Raw genomic sequence first — 17,588 nt, forward strand, 5'->3', positions numbered from 1 at the left:
CAGAAAGTGAAGACGACCTACAAGGATTGGTCCAGAAGTTTAACATAGTCGCAAAGAAGCAAAAACACTGGTCATTAGCAAAGAACCGATTAGATGTAAGATGGAAATTAACTACTTAGGCATCACACTATTAAGCTATGGAGATGCAGAATCTGAAGTTAAAAAAACAAATACAGAAAGCAAATAGAGCAGCAAGATGCCTCAATAATACAATATGGAGAAACAAATATATACGAACGGAAACTAAGACTAGAATTTATAAAGTTGTGAAGAAATAGGTAGAATTGCCTATAGAACAGATAGAAGAAGAAGAATAAGAAGAAGAAGAAGAAGAAGAATAAGAAGAAGAAGAAGAAGATTTCAAAATGTTACTCAGAAATCGAATCGAAATTACAGATATGTATCTACGAGTATATCTAGAAGAAGGTGACTAAGCAAGGCGATTGCAGTTATGTTTGTCCCTGAAAAAGCTAATTTTAGGGTACATCAATTTTCTTATAACATTTTTAATCTTACTACGCATTGGTCGTAGTCCTTGTAGTTCGTAGTTTTCCTTGCGTTTGCAAATTTTCCGCTCAATCGATAATCAAACTGACCACTTGACAGTTTGGTAGCTATTTTCGGTATTTGGTAAGACTCTTTTTAACAATTTCGCCAGCTTGTTTACCCATTATTTATATATAAGATGTGTCACTTATGTCCCATTCTGTCAATGTCATATCTGTCATTTAAATCTTAGACATCAAGTTATAGCACCTGTGTGTATCAGAAAATATAAAATATTCCTTGAAATATGGCGCGCATTTTCCAAAAGATAATATCGAAGGAACTGACGACATTATAAAATTTCGCTTATCATAGTTATTTAAATTATTTATAAATTGTAAAGACATGTTAGTTAATAGTTGGTTGTCACATATTTGAAAAGTTATGTGTATGCCGAGGACTGAAAGAGTTCAACAAAGTACGTGTAGTATTTCAGACGCGGCGTACACAACATTTTTTAGACGACGCATAAGATCCAAAACTTTTTCAATTAGACTGAGAAAAGAAAATAAATAATAGAGAATTATAAATATTTTATTTATAATTTTTTTCTGGTGACACCACTTCATAAAGAGCTCGTACTGTTTTTCGTACCTTGCACATTTATCCGGTAACGAATTAAGAACGGCTGCATCGCTTTCTTCGGGAGATCAGGTGACGTGGGGCGTGGATTCGAGTAACTCTTCACCGCTGATGTCTTCTTTTTCATCATAATTCATTGTTATTCATTAATTTAGACAAAACTTCGGATAAAACAAATAATTTCAGAAAATTAAAAATTTAAGGTTATGCAAAATCATCGAAATGAAACTGTCAACTGTCAACAGTCAACTGTCAACATTGAAGTTTTCTACTCCAGAGCACCTCGAAAGTGTTTTGAAGTACGGAACTGTCACTTTCACTACATGGAACACTCAAAACTCCACTTTCGGTATGTAAATGAATACAGAACGAACAACTTTCAAATAGCGTCGCCTAAAAAAGTTATTTCCACTTTCGGTGATTGATTTCCTGTCACAGATTAAAAAACTTGTCGCCGAATCTGCCATGTTAGATGCTTCAGTTTGATTCAAGCTCCATTACATCCAAGCTTTGTTGTCTTAAATCCAACATATAACATTCTATATCTGCAACACTTCCATGTTGATTTTGCATATCTTAGATCAGATATTTCGTTGATATATTATTCATAGATACACCGCAAAATTCAACAAAAGCTCTTAAAAGATCTAGAACGTACTGTTGTCAACTCGATAGTGGCTCGACAAAAAGAACTTTATCGATTTGCTTTTGATTTAAAAGTCGGATAACTATCGATCAAGCGCTCAATTTGTATTGCATTGTATTGATGTGCGCATACCATCCACTAAACAGTCGATAAGCGACTGCCAGTCTCGTATAAGCATTTGAAGTGGCGCCACGTCTCTTGTCACTATGACGGACAACACGAAGGAGTTCATTAAAAGCGAAGAAAAAAGGCCTGCGCTTTACTTAAAGAGTCTGGAAGAGTATTCAGACATCAATATGAGTATGGGATGTACACAGTATCTTCTTTCTTCATCTATCTTAAATTGTGTAAAAGCAAAGCACAAACTAAAACTTTCTTGTTTTTCGACATTGTTTGTAACACCTCGACTCGAGCGTTGGTGAATAAAGACTGATCGATTTGAGGAGATAAAAAAATCGATTGTATGCGCACCTCCACCAACTAATAGTCTAAGATTCCACCGTTTGATCTTGCAGGTATCTGTTTTTTTGATAAAATTAATTCTAAAGAAATCTTGAGGATGTTGCCAGCTCTCAGTCGTTTACAACATTAGAGTTGCCAGGTGTAAACAGGTATATTATTGTTAATTAACTGCATTCACAGGTTTTTTTAAAAATTTTTATGCAAAATTAAAATTTTATATACATTGAACATAAAAATCCATGGTTGCCATTTGTACAATGGCCGCAAACAGAGGTTGCCATGATTTTTGTGAACGATTCTCGCTCCAGGTAAGTGAAAGTGCCAAAGGAAGATGAATACGTGCGATGAATAAGGACAAAGCATATCAATCATTTTTATTTTGATTCGCGACATCATTTTCTTTCAAATGCTTCAATATTGACTGAAAAAACATATAGCTGCAAGTCATATTAGTGTATTAATGACATTAAAATTAATTATTGGTAATTGCGGCTAATTTTACAATGCAACCTATCTTCAATCCATTCCATACATCCTCAAGATTCCTTTAAAATTAATATCAATCAAAAAACAGATACCTGCAGGATCAAGCAGTGGGATCTTAGACTATAAACTGTTTAGTTGTATATATGCGCTAAGGGCTTGTTTACCTGATCAACTGTATAGCAGCGTTGCCACCGCAGCAAATTTTTCGCTCCGTATGCCAAGTTCGATTGCCTTTCACGATAATATTTGGTCAGATCTTATTCAATTATGAAAGTTATTTCGTTCGAGGGTTATACCCATGATCGCGAATATTCGTCTTGAGCAATAAAATGTTTAGTAATTTAGTTAGTTAGTACTTTTACCTCAAATGGTGTTTCATCTTCTCACAACTGTCGATATTATAGAGAGAAAACAATCTCTATTATATAATTAAAGGGAGTATTTCAAAAAAGTGAATGTTTGGTCAGCCGATTCATACAACCTAGGTAGAAGTGAGACATGAAAACCCCGAAAGAATCGTTTTCTTCATGAGGAATTTACATATTCTGAAAGGAAAAGAATGAGGTGCAGAGTTTTGTAGAAAAGATCTGCTACGAAGTAGCAGATTTACTCATTTGGTGCCGGTAGTCCAGAATTATTTGAAGAATCATTCAAATTACTTTTAACATATTACTATGATCGATAATAATATAATATTTTATTCATCGATGTAACTTCCTTCTGTTTTTTGGTGCACAATTTTGGCATTCCCTGTAGCAATTTCGACAAATAATCGTCGTCTATTTGGTTCTTTTCGTTTTTGTAAATATTCCAAAGTTGAGAAGTGGAAGTAGGAAATTGCTTTCTGACTTTTCTGTCCAATTTGTCCCACAACTTAATCGGATTGAGGTCGAGCGACGGAGTACCAATTATTCCAAAAACTCTTTGTTCGAGGAATGCTTGGGATCGTTGTCATGGCGACCAAGCGTTGGTCAGAACGTACTATATTCCTCCTTTTCTTTTTTAAAAAATTCCTTCAAGTTTTACCAGATCTCTAGTCGCTCCTCCTTCAAAACATATCCAGACTATCACGAACCTTCGCCTTGTTTTATAGTCTGGATTACACATGGATATAATATCCGATCTGAGCTACTTTCTCTAGGCCCGTGAGTTCTTAACGATTGTGGTTTTTCGATCCCGCTTTGAATCAATCAAAAATTACAATAAGATTATTATAGATTATTATTATTCTTATCGGAAAATTTCCAATTTATAATAAAAACATAGTTGTCAGTTGTATCATCCCTTAATAATGGTACATAATTTAACCATCCGGCTGTACTGTATATTCGTGAAGCTTAGCATAAAATCGTATACAGCAATATTTATAATCAGCAAAATACGCTTCAGGGAATTTCGGCACAGTTCACAGAACCCGTCGTTAAATTAATTTATTCAAATTTCGAAATTCATGAAGTGTAGTATGTAAACTGTTTAAATCTCTCCAGAGTATTATAGCCGACAAATTGCCACACAAAACAAAACAAAAAGACTATTAAAACCAATATGAATTATGAGTAAGACGTTCATTTGTAATCAGGGGTAGTATTATCAGTTAATATGATTTTTTAACTTCCATTTCTTGTATAACAGAAACGTCTTTGTTGAAAGCAGTATTTTGTTCTAATTGGAAACCACGTTCTGAATACACTGTGTGTACCACCACTACACCACTACTCACAATTACACTGTCTGACGCGCGTTTCGATAACCAAGTTATCGTCCTCAGAGGCTGTTTACCTTCAGCCTTTTAGGTAGTTTCGTGTAGATATTCAAGTCTCTTCCTCCCGTCTTACATGAATAAATGAATTTCCAATATTTAACTATATAATTCAGATAAACTGACACAAACTTTAAATAGTTTTCAAATTTGCACCTTCTAGTCCGAATAATACTAGGTATATATTCCGTTTTAAAAACCGTTTCACCTTCTTTTAACATGATGTTGAAGAGGGTTAAACACAACTTTTTGTTTTTACCAACGCTGACGTTCAGTTGCTTATTTTCTGTGCTTCTCCCAGAATTATATTCTTGTTGAACTTTTTTCATGGAGAATATGAATTGATGATCCGTGTAGAGTACACTTATTTCCATCAATCTAGGCTTTTGAAAAGCTCAAGAAATGTAATTTATCGTAATATCAATATAGATATGAGCGGTCGGATTGTTGATAGGAATTTCACGCGCCCCACGACTCATTTTTTAGTCTGATCAAATGAACTCGATTGATGAGATAGTTTTGTGACGCTTAGTATCTGGGATATCACTAATTATTTCTGCTTTTAACCGTCACCTACGTCAATATCTATCCTCTTGATAAAACATAAGTTTTTAATTGAGAAATATTCCTCGGAAGTTGATAAAAAGATCCGTTTCACAATAACGGAGCTTACGCTTGAAATAGTAAAGAAAAACTAAAAAAATTTGCACAAGGTTCTAAATTCATCCACAGACTACCAAGAATGATGAACTAAATACCAAAAAAAACCAGCCAAAGGCAACCAGGAGATGTAAGTGTGTATCATTTAGTGGCTGAAATAACAGACATCGTAAAACTTTTTTACTTCTTATTGATAATTATGGAAAGAAGTGGAATATCAGTCACTGTTTCAAATACGGTTAAGATACAATTTTTAACTTACTGAATTAATTGAAAGCCGATAAATTGAGATGATTTTTTCATCGTAGTTTTCTATATTTACCGGTAAGTACAGTTCGAAAACAATTATAGGAACATCACGTTCCGTTTGTGATTTAGTTCATCGAAATCGAAACGGATTTGCCGTTTGTTGTTAGAATTTCATATTTCCGATACGTAAACATATAAATTAAAGTTTAAAACACTAAAAAACTTTAATGAGACATGATTCTTGGGAATAAAAATAAAATTACTAACGAGAAAATTAATGTAACTATTATAAAAGTAAGGGGTGATGTCGGGGCATTTTGAAACTAACTTTGTGTTTTTTAACTAATAAATTTTAGTTGAAGGAACAGAACTTTCCTTTCCCTTATTTCTCTCTCTTCCCATATTCTTTATATATTCTAAATAACTTTCCACGGTAAGATGGATGGTAGTTTTTCTCCGTGGGTCTCTTATGTAGGTGACTGAAATATAAATACGGTACGTGTCTTTAGGGCAGCTTATTTATTGAAGCTTGGGCTCCATTTCCATTCGGGATCGTCCTAATTATTTTTCCGTTATCAAAAATAAGTTTTCCCTTGCCTTTTTATTCTCCATATCTTCATTAACTCGCTCCAAATGGTAGATGTTTAGGACCCTTTGATTTTTCACTAGTTTCATTTCGAAGTTGAAAAATGTCAAAGAAACCACACGCTTTTATAATAGTGACTCCTGGTCTATGTCACCAACGTATGGATTGAGCTCGCACTAGATATACCGAAGGCTTTTGACAGAGTTTTTCCTGCCAATCTTAGCAATCTATCCAAGTCGCTATCGGTGGACATACTTCAAAAAGGTTTGTGGTCAACGCTGATGGTTCCCAGGGATGCATCTTGTCATCTTTTCACTTTCTCGTATACATCAACGATCTACTCGAAAAAAACTGTAAATCCGTTATATAGCTTCGCCGACGATAGCACACTAGTGTCTTAGTTAAAATCAACAGATCCACTAAACAGATCACCACCATAAATACCGATCTTAAAAACATTCTGGAGGAGAGAGAAAACGATCTTATTGAGTTTAATGCAGCAAGGACCCAGACTGCTGTTTTTACAACAAAGGCTAGCACTGCAGCTCAGGATTTGGTCCTGTCTGGACACAAAATATCACCATCATCACAAATTCGCTTAATGGATGCTGAGGTTGGAAGCAATATCTCCTGGCATAGCCACTTGGCCGAATCAATTAAAATCTTTATATTCCGCAACAGCTTCCAAGTCTCTACAAGACCCGCTCGCATATTTGGAGCTCGACTCACGAGCATACCTAGAGGATGGTCGACTCAACACAGAAGACAGGAATTCGTTTTAAAGGCGATAATTTATAGCATAGAAGGGAAATTGATGACCTGACTTTGTTTTACCGATACCACCACGGCTTCTGAGCTGTCCAGCATAATCCCATCTAGAGCAAAATTTGCAAGATTTACTCGACAAGCAGACATGGTTCTTAAACACCCTGTAGACGTCCAGATTGTTAATTTACTACACTACAACCCACAGAAGTTCAAGATTAATATCCACAGGAATCTCCATACGGCAGGCACAACTTGAACCACTCGAGTGTTATACGGTTTACTCTTTTGTACTTGCTTGAACTAGACATTTTACCGTCACCTTCATGGGGTTATTAATCATGAGCGACTATTTAATTCATGTGATAACATGACGTATAGACACTTTTATTTCTTGATAGTCGTTCAAGAAAATCCATTTTGTGTCTAATTAAATTAGTGTAGTATTATTATTAAGTGATGGAGAGTAATAGTGAAGAAAGTTTAAACTGCCCACCAGAAGATGTTGAATCAGCAACTGCAGCGACTGAGAAATCCAGAGAACAGTATTTAAAGGAATATAATTCTTTTATGGAGTGGCGTACTAAAAAAGGTATAAAAAACTTCACAGACAGAGTGTTACTAGCATAAGTCTTCAACACTTTAGTCGACTAAAACTGAAAGGAACCCTAATGGTAAATAACGACGTAGATGTCAGTAAATACTCGAAACTCATTGCATATTTGAAAAATAAATCAGTTGACTATAGACCCAAAAGATCTAAAACATTTGCACGTGAAGAAATTAATAGTTTCTGTTGCAAGCTCCAGACGATCGTTATCTCATGCTTAAGGTATGACAGCAACAAATTTTAATGTAAGCTTAGATATTATTTGTAACATCTTACAGGTTGTTTTAATGTTCCGAATCGCAGGAGCTCTGCGAAGGGAGTAATTATGTAAAATGAAATGTAACGATAATAATCATACCAGCAATGTTTTAATTATCATAGTACCTGATACAAAAACTCATGTTCAACGTCGATTTACTGTTATTTTTGAAATATCTGACAATAGATTGAACTTGGTAAACATTTATAAAACATATAAAAACCAACGACTCACAAATGTCAAAACAGATTTCTTTTTGCAGTACGGAAATGGAAAATGCAAGACCCAGGTTGTAGGTATCAATACCTTTTCAAAAATTCCCTCGCTTATCGCAACATATTTGAATTTACCTAATCCAAAAAACTACACTGGGCATACATTTCGACGTCTCTATCAGTGGATTCCGGTGGTATAATTCAAGTAAAGAAGCACGGTGGGAGGAAATCCAACACAGTTGCGGTGGGTTACGTAGACGACTGAATAAAAAACAAAATGGATTCCGCAGTGAAAATTTTAACGGGAACAACTAGTTCGACTTGAATCAACATTGTACATACACGATGTTATTTCTTTGTACTCGTTAAATATTGCCAATACAAGAACCAATAGTAATGTAACTTCTTCTTTACTCCAAATTAATAATGCTCACAGTTGTACTAATAATATTACTTTTACAAAATAAAAATTGATAAAAGTTTTGTCGAATTTTTTCAAGTCTACGGAAGTAGAAAAAATTTTGAATGGAACTCGTGAGTAAAATGTGTTTCATTTATGTCATTCTATTTCCGTGGTAGGACAGGAGATATAATTTGTGACTTCTAGTCTCCGTGTGAGAAGAAAATGGTCGCCTTGGACAACTTTCTGTATTTCTGTATTTCGAATAGGTTTGGAAAGTTTCAAGCATTTTTCAACTCACCGTAATCAATGTGGAGACTTCATTCAGCAGCCTCTTCCATTAAACGCCAATTTTTTCTCAAAGTAGAACCATTTCAAATATTTATTATATTATTGGATCATACAATATCCGAATGTAGATGAACAAAATATTAATAATATAAATTATGAAGAAAAGATTTTCAGTTTTTATAGTTTTCTCCAGTATATTTTCGAATGTTACACAATCTTAGCTTAAATTATTATTCTTCTCTACTTTTATTTCAACCCCGAAATTTTGGCAATAAGCTAAGCAACTTTTGGCAGCTGGACTCTATAAAATAAACCGTGTTGACAAATGTATACAATAAAAAAAAACTGTTGATGAATCGTCTCAATTCTATCTAAATATAGGAAAGAGAACTACTACATCAACTTTTAAATTACTATTGCATAATACAAGCGAAAAATTCGCGTTAATGCCAATACATAAACTATGTATGTACTCCGTCAAAGAATTTTAGAATAAATGTTTTATTTATGACTCTATTTTTCGATATATCTTCAGCAAAGTGTAGGAAAACATGTCTACATAAATTTATAAATAATTTAAAAGCAACTCAAAACATGTACATTCGTCTCAAGTTCCACGTAAATGAAAATTCTGTTATCTATACTAGTATTATAAAGCTGAAGGGTTTATTTGTATAGTTCCCCAAATTTCAGGTACAACAATATGTGGTAACTTCTTCTTGCTTTACTCTTTTTCTTCTTGGTCGTGGTCAACTGGATATTGATTCAGATCCTAAGCTGGGGGATCGAATCTTCTCTATAATTTCTTATGTCTTTTATTCCAACTCTCGATAGATCTATACAGTCCTGATGTACCAATGAGATTTTATTACTTTCCACAACCTTCTGAGCTCCGATATGGAGCTATTAGCATTATAATTCTCACGTAAATCAGTATGACCCTGATAAAGTGTAGCCATTTTTTCCTATTACTCTCTTACCTTTTTCATCTTATGACACTCTGATAATTGATTTTAGTCCAATTGATTTTTTCTCCCGATATGTCAACATCATATTCTGTCATATTCATGATATTTTCAACGAGCGCTGTTTTGGTATTCACTAATACGAGGTTTGAGGTATGGCAACACTGATATGAATATGTCAAATTTGACATTGCCTTAATGAAGTTTCACTTTTTTGTTTTGTTTGGTTAAAAAATGGAATTAAATTTTCGGGTGATGATTTTCTATGACTTTCGTGTGCCCATCAACTCGCTTCGACTTTTGGTGATGAAGGAGTGAGATTTACTAATCTTTAAAAAAAAACTTATCACCAATCCACGATCTAGGAAACAGTTAGACTACAAACCTAATTTAACGAAAAAGTAGATGAAAAGAATATTAGCAGACAAAGTATTATCTATAGCATTTGACAATGAATGAATTTTATATTACTTAAACTGCATCTATTTCGTGTCTGGTACCACCATTTGGGTTTGTAATTCAGCAAAACATCGCAAATATTTTGTTGAAGAAAGTACCAAAGAAATTTCCAAATCTATATAAGGCAAGTGCTTTAAAAACTGTTTATAAATTGTATCGTCGTCAGTTAAATACGAGGAATGGTTTGTGTCGAACATTAAGCCCCAATACCCGATGAAAATTCTAGAATTAGATAAAACGAAAGTTGAATACCATTCCGAAAAGGGCACAAAAATCGTTTCCAGTCATACTTTCAATAAGTGAATTGCTAAATTTCATGTTGCTGTTTTACATTATTTAAGACGAAATAATTAATCGCATTTATTGATCATACCTCGTATATGTGATGTATATTTCATACATATTACAACCTCTGGTTGTTAAAAGCATAATTATAACCCATAATTAACTAAACTGACAGTGTATATGGTATTTTATAAGTTTAATGTAAAAAGTTTTTATAATATTAGTGACCCATTTAGGGCGAGCGCTGGTTGAGTGTCAAGGAAAAGAAAAAAAACGAAACCGGGGATGAAAATAAGGGTAATAAAAGGAACAAGCACACTTCTCTTTCTCTCTCATATATATTAGTTGTAATTTTGTTAGTTGAAGCAAGGTGTGCGTGTCCTGGTTACGAATTACTTCCTATCAGGTCCGCATTCATTCTTGAGGGTTGTATTTGAAATTTTCATTCGTAAAGTTGAATATTAGTTTGAGAACTTTTAACAATTTAAAAAAAAAATTGAGCTTCGTCATGTCTGTCAGCATTTTTAACAGTTATTATTATATTTTCAATTACTTTTTCGTAGTCAGAAAAACATAAACTTAACAACAACATAAAATTTTATCCACGATGTCTTCAGGTAAGTAATTGTGATTCAAGAAGAGAAGCTAAATCCTTTAGGTCTATTCAACTGGGATATCACAAATCTTTGGAAAACTATTTCTGAAGATACTAAAAATTATCATGGAACAAAAAATGGATATCCATCAGAACATCCAACAATAGTACATAAGACCACATATCTAACTGGATAAATATATGAAGGTGAATATCTATCTTGCGTTTGATAAGGTCTGGAGTGATAAAGCTATTGAAAACTTGGATGACGATCTTTCGAATTGAAATAAGAGAATGGATTGACATATAAATCGCCGAATTTGCAAATGATAACGATCTTGTTGCAAAGCTGCAAAGAACCACAAATTAATTCTACTAGCGCACCAAATAACCAAGAGATGAAGAATAAAACTCAATAAACCAAAATCGGTAAACATTTTTTTACAACAAACAAAAAAAACGTATCACTCTCAATAAACTGAATTGAGATACCATATGGAAACATTAAATATAACCTAGGAATGATTCTAAATTCTAAGCTGAAAGAACACGTCAAAAAAGGGAGAAATGGATGCGGCATATAGAAAAATGTATTAGATTAAAGGCAGAAAATGACAACAAATAATAAATTTTTCATATAGAAGCAAATTTAAAAACTTATCTGGACATCTGAAGGCTTGGGACTATGAAAATCAAACAATACTTCACCCATCAAAATGCAAATCAGCATAGGGCTCTAAACGTAGGAATTACTGAAGGAAAAAATTAAGAGACATATCTAAAAGCACAAAGACACGATACGGAATCATAATAACATCGGAAGGCTTCAGGTAATCAATCAACACGACACGACAGAATCAGAAATACTAAAAAAGTGAAAATCCTCAGACCTAGTGCAAATACTAAGTGAAAGTGAGTTGGAATATCTGGAACCGTTGGTGATATTCATACTTTTATACACTGTTTACACCAGCACTACACCAACACTCACAATAACATTGTATGACGCGCGTTTCGATAACCAAGTTATCGTCTTCAGAGACTGATGGTAGACTGGTTATCGAAACGCACGTCAGACAGTGTAATTGTAAGTTCTGGTGTAGTGGTGATGAAAACAGTGTATTCTTTAAGTGAAAGTGTGAAAGCAAGAGCTTAGTGATGATAGTTCAAAGATAGGAATATCAAAATTCCATACAAAATTGTATAGCGAGATTACGGATTCAGTCACAAACAACAATGGTAAATGAAGAAAAGATTGTGAAAAAAAACAACGATTTATGGTCCGGGGTAATTAGTAGAATACGAGGGGGAGCTTAAGTCAAAAACTTCTCACAAAAATGTGAAGGAGAGTAATTAGTTGATCAAAGTAAACAGATGAACAAGATGGAAGCCAGTAGATGCTCTAGGCTGGTACGTTCTGCGTCGTACTAACCTTATCGCCACGTCTGACCGCAGCATCGAAGAATTGAAATACGGAGTGTGTTACAAAAAGGTGATCACGGCAAAATTGAAGAACGGAGTATGTTAAAAAGAGGTAACGTTGACGTGGCGACGTACCAGTCTAGAGCATCTACTGAAGCCTATGTGAAAAATTTCAATAAAATATTTCTTTTTGATCAGCTAATTACTAGAAGAAGTTTTATAACCTATAAAAACATTTTTTTATTCAATATTCAACGAACTTTCTCAATATTAGTTTCCAAATTCGATGCATTCCGATTCTGGAGAGTGGTAAAATGAACAAAGGTTTAGATGTTATGTTTAACAAAGCTGATAACGATATATTTGTAAAAGGAAACATTATCTACTGCGTTATCTACTTACCCTAAACACGTACAACTTTATAATATCAAATGAAGCGTAATATGTTGAATAAAAATTTCATTAGTTGTTTTTTTTTTAATAAGCACACTCACCAATACCCAATTTCGAAAAAAAAATGAAACAATATAGTTATAGAATCTTGTATAATATAAAATAATTCATATACATACATTTCATCGAACAGTCCTATTGAATTGGTCATAAAATTCATCGGAAGGGATATTGGAATAAACCACTTTATCTAAAAATCTCCTACGACTCTTCTGCTCTTCTGCTAATCTCAAATTTTCTTCAGCCAATTTTTTCTTCCTTTCTTTTTCTTTAAGTAGCATTTCTTGATCCAGCATATAAATAGTTTGTTGAGTACCATCAAAATAAGCATCCATTTCTCTGCTTCTCCGCAACTCTAGCTCTTTTCTCTGTTTCATCTCTTCGATTTGCTGTAGCTGCTCTTTTCGGAACGCCATTTGTTCAGCGGCGGTCAAACCTTTATAAGCATTAGCGATTTTCTTTCCCGGAACATTACTCACGGCAACATCCGGATTTTCAGTCATTAAATCACTATTGAGGAAATTACAAATATCAGCCCAATTGTCTTCCGTATTTTCCTTTTCCGCTTTCTGTTTTTCGCATAGTTTTTCATCTGCTAGCGCTCTGTTGAACTTCATCGCAGATTCTAGAATTTTTTTCCTACATTCCTTCTCTAACATATCTAATTCTATCGCTCTTTGATCTCTTGCTATGACCGCTGCTTTATAAGCATCCTCAGCTACTCTTTGTTCTTTGTCGGCATTCGCTCTCTCTCTCATCTGTTGCTCTAACCAAGATTTCACTTCTTCATTCTGTAATTTCCTGCGTTGATCGGAAGCCAAATCTTCCCCTTCAAATTTTTGCGCTGCCGAAATTCCCAATCTAGGATCGTCATCGTGAGTTCTACAAGGAAGCTGCTTCTTTTTAAATTCCGGATCGTTTAAATCAAACTCTCTCCTATCCTCCGGTTTCTGATAATTTTTCCTGAAATTATTTATCTCTTGTTGAATCTTCGCGCGTTCTTCTTTCTCTTTTCTTTCCAAAATAAGGGCTACCTCGTCGGCTTTTTTTAGTTGGTCCAGGAATATCTTATCGACATTTTTATTTTCTGCATCTCTTTGTCGTTTTTCTTCGACTTGTTGTTTAAGTGCCGCGGCATCTATACCGATTAGTCTAACGCGAGGATTGAACAGTCTCTTCTTCCTCTCTTCTTCTCTTGCTCTTCTTCTTTCTATTGAAGCTGCTTCCCGCCTATCTCTTTCAGTTGTTATAAAGAAATTCAGCATATTTATATGCGCGGTACGTTTTAAAAGAAATGTCACAATAAAAATGACAGATGACGTTGTATTAGTTTTATGTCAAAACTGGATTGTGCACTTAACTTTCCACGAATTTTTCGTACTACTTTGGAATTATATGCTACGTATTGGTAACTAGTATTTCTTCGGAAAGATAGAGTATTGAACTGCTTAAAATTCTTTAGAGATAAAACTATTGACATTGCCGGAAGCGTTCTATACAGTGCGCACCTTATTGTTTGATCGATCTGGTTTTATTTTACGTGATCTAGTAATGGGTGAGTTGTTGTATACAAGGAATTTTAAAACTACTGGAAAGGAATTTTGTTTCAATATGAAATGAATGTTTTAGTACATAAAAAAAAGTACAGAATAGTTGATACAACAATATGTAGTTCGTTTTTAAAGCATAGACGTTTGGATATGGAGATATTTTTTTGAAATTTTATTTTTCTACAACTGCTATAAAAAACCACATATTGCTCACACTGAGAGAAATATTATTTCCCACGGCACTTTGCCCACACCATAAAAATTTATAGAGAATCAACAAATATCGACGAAAACTTAGTTTTCATTCGTGGTTTGATAAAAATGACAATGAAAAATATACTTTGAAGAGTTGTCGAAAGCTACACCGTTTACACTTTGGTCACAATATTCAATTTTGCGAAGTACTGTCAGAAATTACGTTCATTTTTGAAAAGAAAGTCCCTAAAAAATCAAACATATTGAGAGCAGACCAATTGCAGAGATTTTTAAACGAAGCTCCAGACAAGGAATATCTACTAATAAAGGTAAATTTATTTAGAGGGATTAACATAGATTTTTCTAATTACTGGGTTTTTCAGTAGATGAAAATAATTATTTAATCATTAAATTCTATTTCAAATTATGTTAGATCGATATTTGTAGACATTTAAATCAATGGTCAATGGTGCAGTGGACTTCGAATTCAGTAGTTCCGAGGTCATTCTGGTTTTTTCGTTATTTCCAGACAGCAGTAGCTATAAACGTAGCAGGGGCATGTCGTAGAGAGGAATTGTGGAAATCAAGAATCGATAATTTAGAGGTTTAAATTCAGCTTTACTTGTGATATATAAGAAATATATTGCGAAAAATGTACCAAACAGGTAGTTGGCATTTACAAATTCGGTAGTGCGGCTGAGACAATTGCAATTTTTTTAAAATTAGGAAAATAAATCGGTTTTGAGTTTCTAATGATTAACCATGATAATTAGTAAATAAATAAACAACTTTTCCTCAAAAATAACAGAAGATTAATAATATTTTTGGAAAATAAAATGGACAAAATGAGGCGTTTAGTCGCGTGACATTAAAAACCAATCAGAAAAGCGTGACGTCACACCTCGCGAAACGCTATATAGTAACTATTATTTTCGTATAAAGTGACCAGGTTATTTCGAGTTTTCAGCAATTATTGTTAAATTAATAAAGTTCGTTTTTAGTTTAATCTTAAAAGACAGGTATAATTTGCCATGGAATCAGGATTTAACAGAGCAAACTGCAGTAATTTGCCCAAAATTGACGCCGTTATGCTTGACAAATTTTTTGCATTGAACACCTACTTTTGTTCATCGGAAATCTGCAGTGTTAAAAGTATTATGTGAAGAACAAACAAAGTTTTATTTAATTAGCAGTTACCAATCAGAGAATCGCATTTACCCACCGTAGAATGAAAATATTTAACTGATTTTGAGGTTAGGGAATACAAAGTTCCAATAACTTTAACTTAAGTCACATTTTATATGTTATGTGTGGTATATTATGGTAGATTTTGTACATTTATAAATAGATACATCAAGTTTTGTTTGATACTTACATCAAAATGATCACCACATACAATTAGTTGATAAAGTAAGAGCATCTTGTCTCCTTGCCATTTTTAACCACTTTCTTCATATTTCTGGCGTTTTCATCGTTGCACTTTCACATTGGGGCATTATACACTATTTATAATACGAGGAATTCATTATTTATTGAAAAACACACGTGAGGTGTGACATCATTCAAGACGCCATGACAGTCTTGGCCTTTTTCGCGGTCAATTTGAAATTCATTTCTAAAAACTCAAAATACTAACGTAAAAAATCCCATTTTTCTTAAAATAACATATTTTTGGGGTGAAATAGATGCTAGGCTATAGTTTCAAACTAATAACCAAATTTTGTCAACTAGCCTATTATAGTAAATGCAGGAGGGGACATATTAACGTTAAAACGCCGTGGGGGATGGCAATCCAGTACCGTGACAGGAGGATACATCGAAGAGTCTATTAAACATGAAATTAACGTTGCTAATAAAATCGTCAACTCCATTGAAAAACCACTCGGACCCTTTACAGAAATGGAGAAAGAAAAGTGTAAAAAGTCCACAATCAACTACATTATCAAATAATATTATTTAACAGTTAAGAAGATACTTGAGTATTATTTTGCTTTTACTAATCATAAAAATAAACATCAAGTTCTATTACTGTTATTCTTTCAATTTGTGCAGTTGTAGAAAAAGTATAGTGTGCAGCATGTGGGAAAAGTACTTTTCTCACTCGTGTGTTATCACAAACTTCCACACTCGTATTGCACAATATACTATCACAAGAAAGACTATACTTTAATGTAATGTTGCGAAAAAAACAGGGTCTATTGTGAATGATCTAAGAAAGCTTCTTCGTAAAGCACAATCTCTACCTCACCTGATAACCTTAATAATAATCCTCATCTGGAACTGATGGACATTAAAAATGGTTTCGAGTCTGCCAGATTGCACTTCAATAATTGCCTTAAGACGGCAATAATTATACCTTTGCATAGAGGAGGAGATTGCCCGATTTCAATCCTTCACATGTTATCTAAGATCATAGAAAGATTGGTAAAAAAATGTTGCAGGACTAAGATTTTAGGTACTAACACCTCTCGCATGGTTTAAGTCAGATGTAAGCTTGTAAAAGTTGATATAAAGGTGTCTTCTTGCAAGCCAATAGAAAGTGGAGTACCTCAAGGTTCAATACAAGGCTCCATTTTGTTTCTTCTGTTTATCCACGTCTATCATAACTCTTGTTAGAACCATATCTAGTGACCTATTCACCCTTAAATCTTGGTGCAGTTATAATCTTCTGTGTCTCAACGTTTCTAAACCATTAGGTTTGTCACATAGAAATTCGTTGCAGACTTTTGCACCAAATTTCAGAAATGCATTATAACCGGACAGGTTCGGCTTCACAACTTATGTTATGGACGAGTTCGTATAAAAATTTTGGCATTGAACATTTTATTAGGTTATATTGTAATTTATTGTATTTTTTGTGTGTAATGTTATTATAGAAGACTAAAATTGATCGGAAAATTCACGATAAAATTAACAAATCAATAAAGTATAGTAGCAACGATGCTATATCATACCCTAGATCACCGTAGTCCAATTAAATAAACTTATTGAGAATCTCATTCGATTACCTTCGAAAAAATTTCATTTCAAACATAATCACCCTTAAATGATGGTGCAGTTAAAATCTTCTGTGTCTCAACGTTTCTAAACCTTTAGTTTTGTCACATAAAAATACGTTGCAGCCCTTTGTACTAAACAATACCACCAC

General features: G+C 33.7%; 2 protein-coding genes across 3 annotated transcripts in view; one reads left to right on the forward strand and one right to left on the reverse strand.

The window, feature by feature from the left end:
- The window catches only part of LOC130898121 (1-phosphatidylinositol 4,5-bisphosphate phosphodiesterase epsilon-1-like), a 326,140-nt gene that overhangs the window by 138,895 nt on the left and 169,657 nt on the right, over positions 1 to 17,588 (forward strand). The gene's annotated exons all lie outside the window — the stretch shown is intronic.
- Positions 12,773 to 14,078, reverse strand: LOC130898123 (RIB43A-like with coiled-coils protein 2). Its single transcript, XM_057807183.1, has one exon. The coding sequence runs from the start codon at positions 13,958 to 13,960 to the stop codon at positions 12,818 to 12,820; it is 1,143 nt and encodes a 380-aa protein (XP_057663166.1). The 5' UTR covers positions 13,961 to 14,078; the 3' UTR covers positions 12,773 to 12,817.

The sequence above is a fragment of the Diorhabda carinulata genome, chromosome 9 (assembly GCF_026250575.1).
Source record: "Diorhabda carinulata isolate Delta chromosome 9, icDioCari1.1, whole genome shotgun sequence".
NCBI classification, from domain to species: domain Eukaryota; kingdom Metazoa; phylum Arthropoda; class Insecta; order Coleoptera; family Chrysomelidae; genus Diorhabda; species Diorhabda carinulata.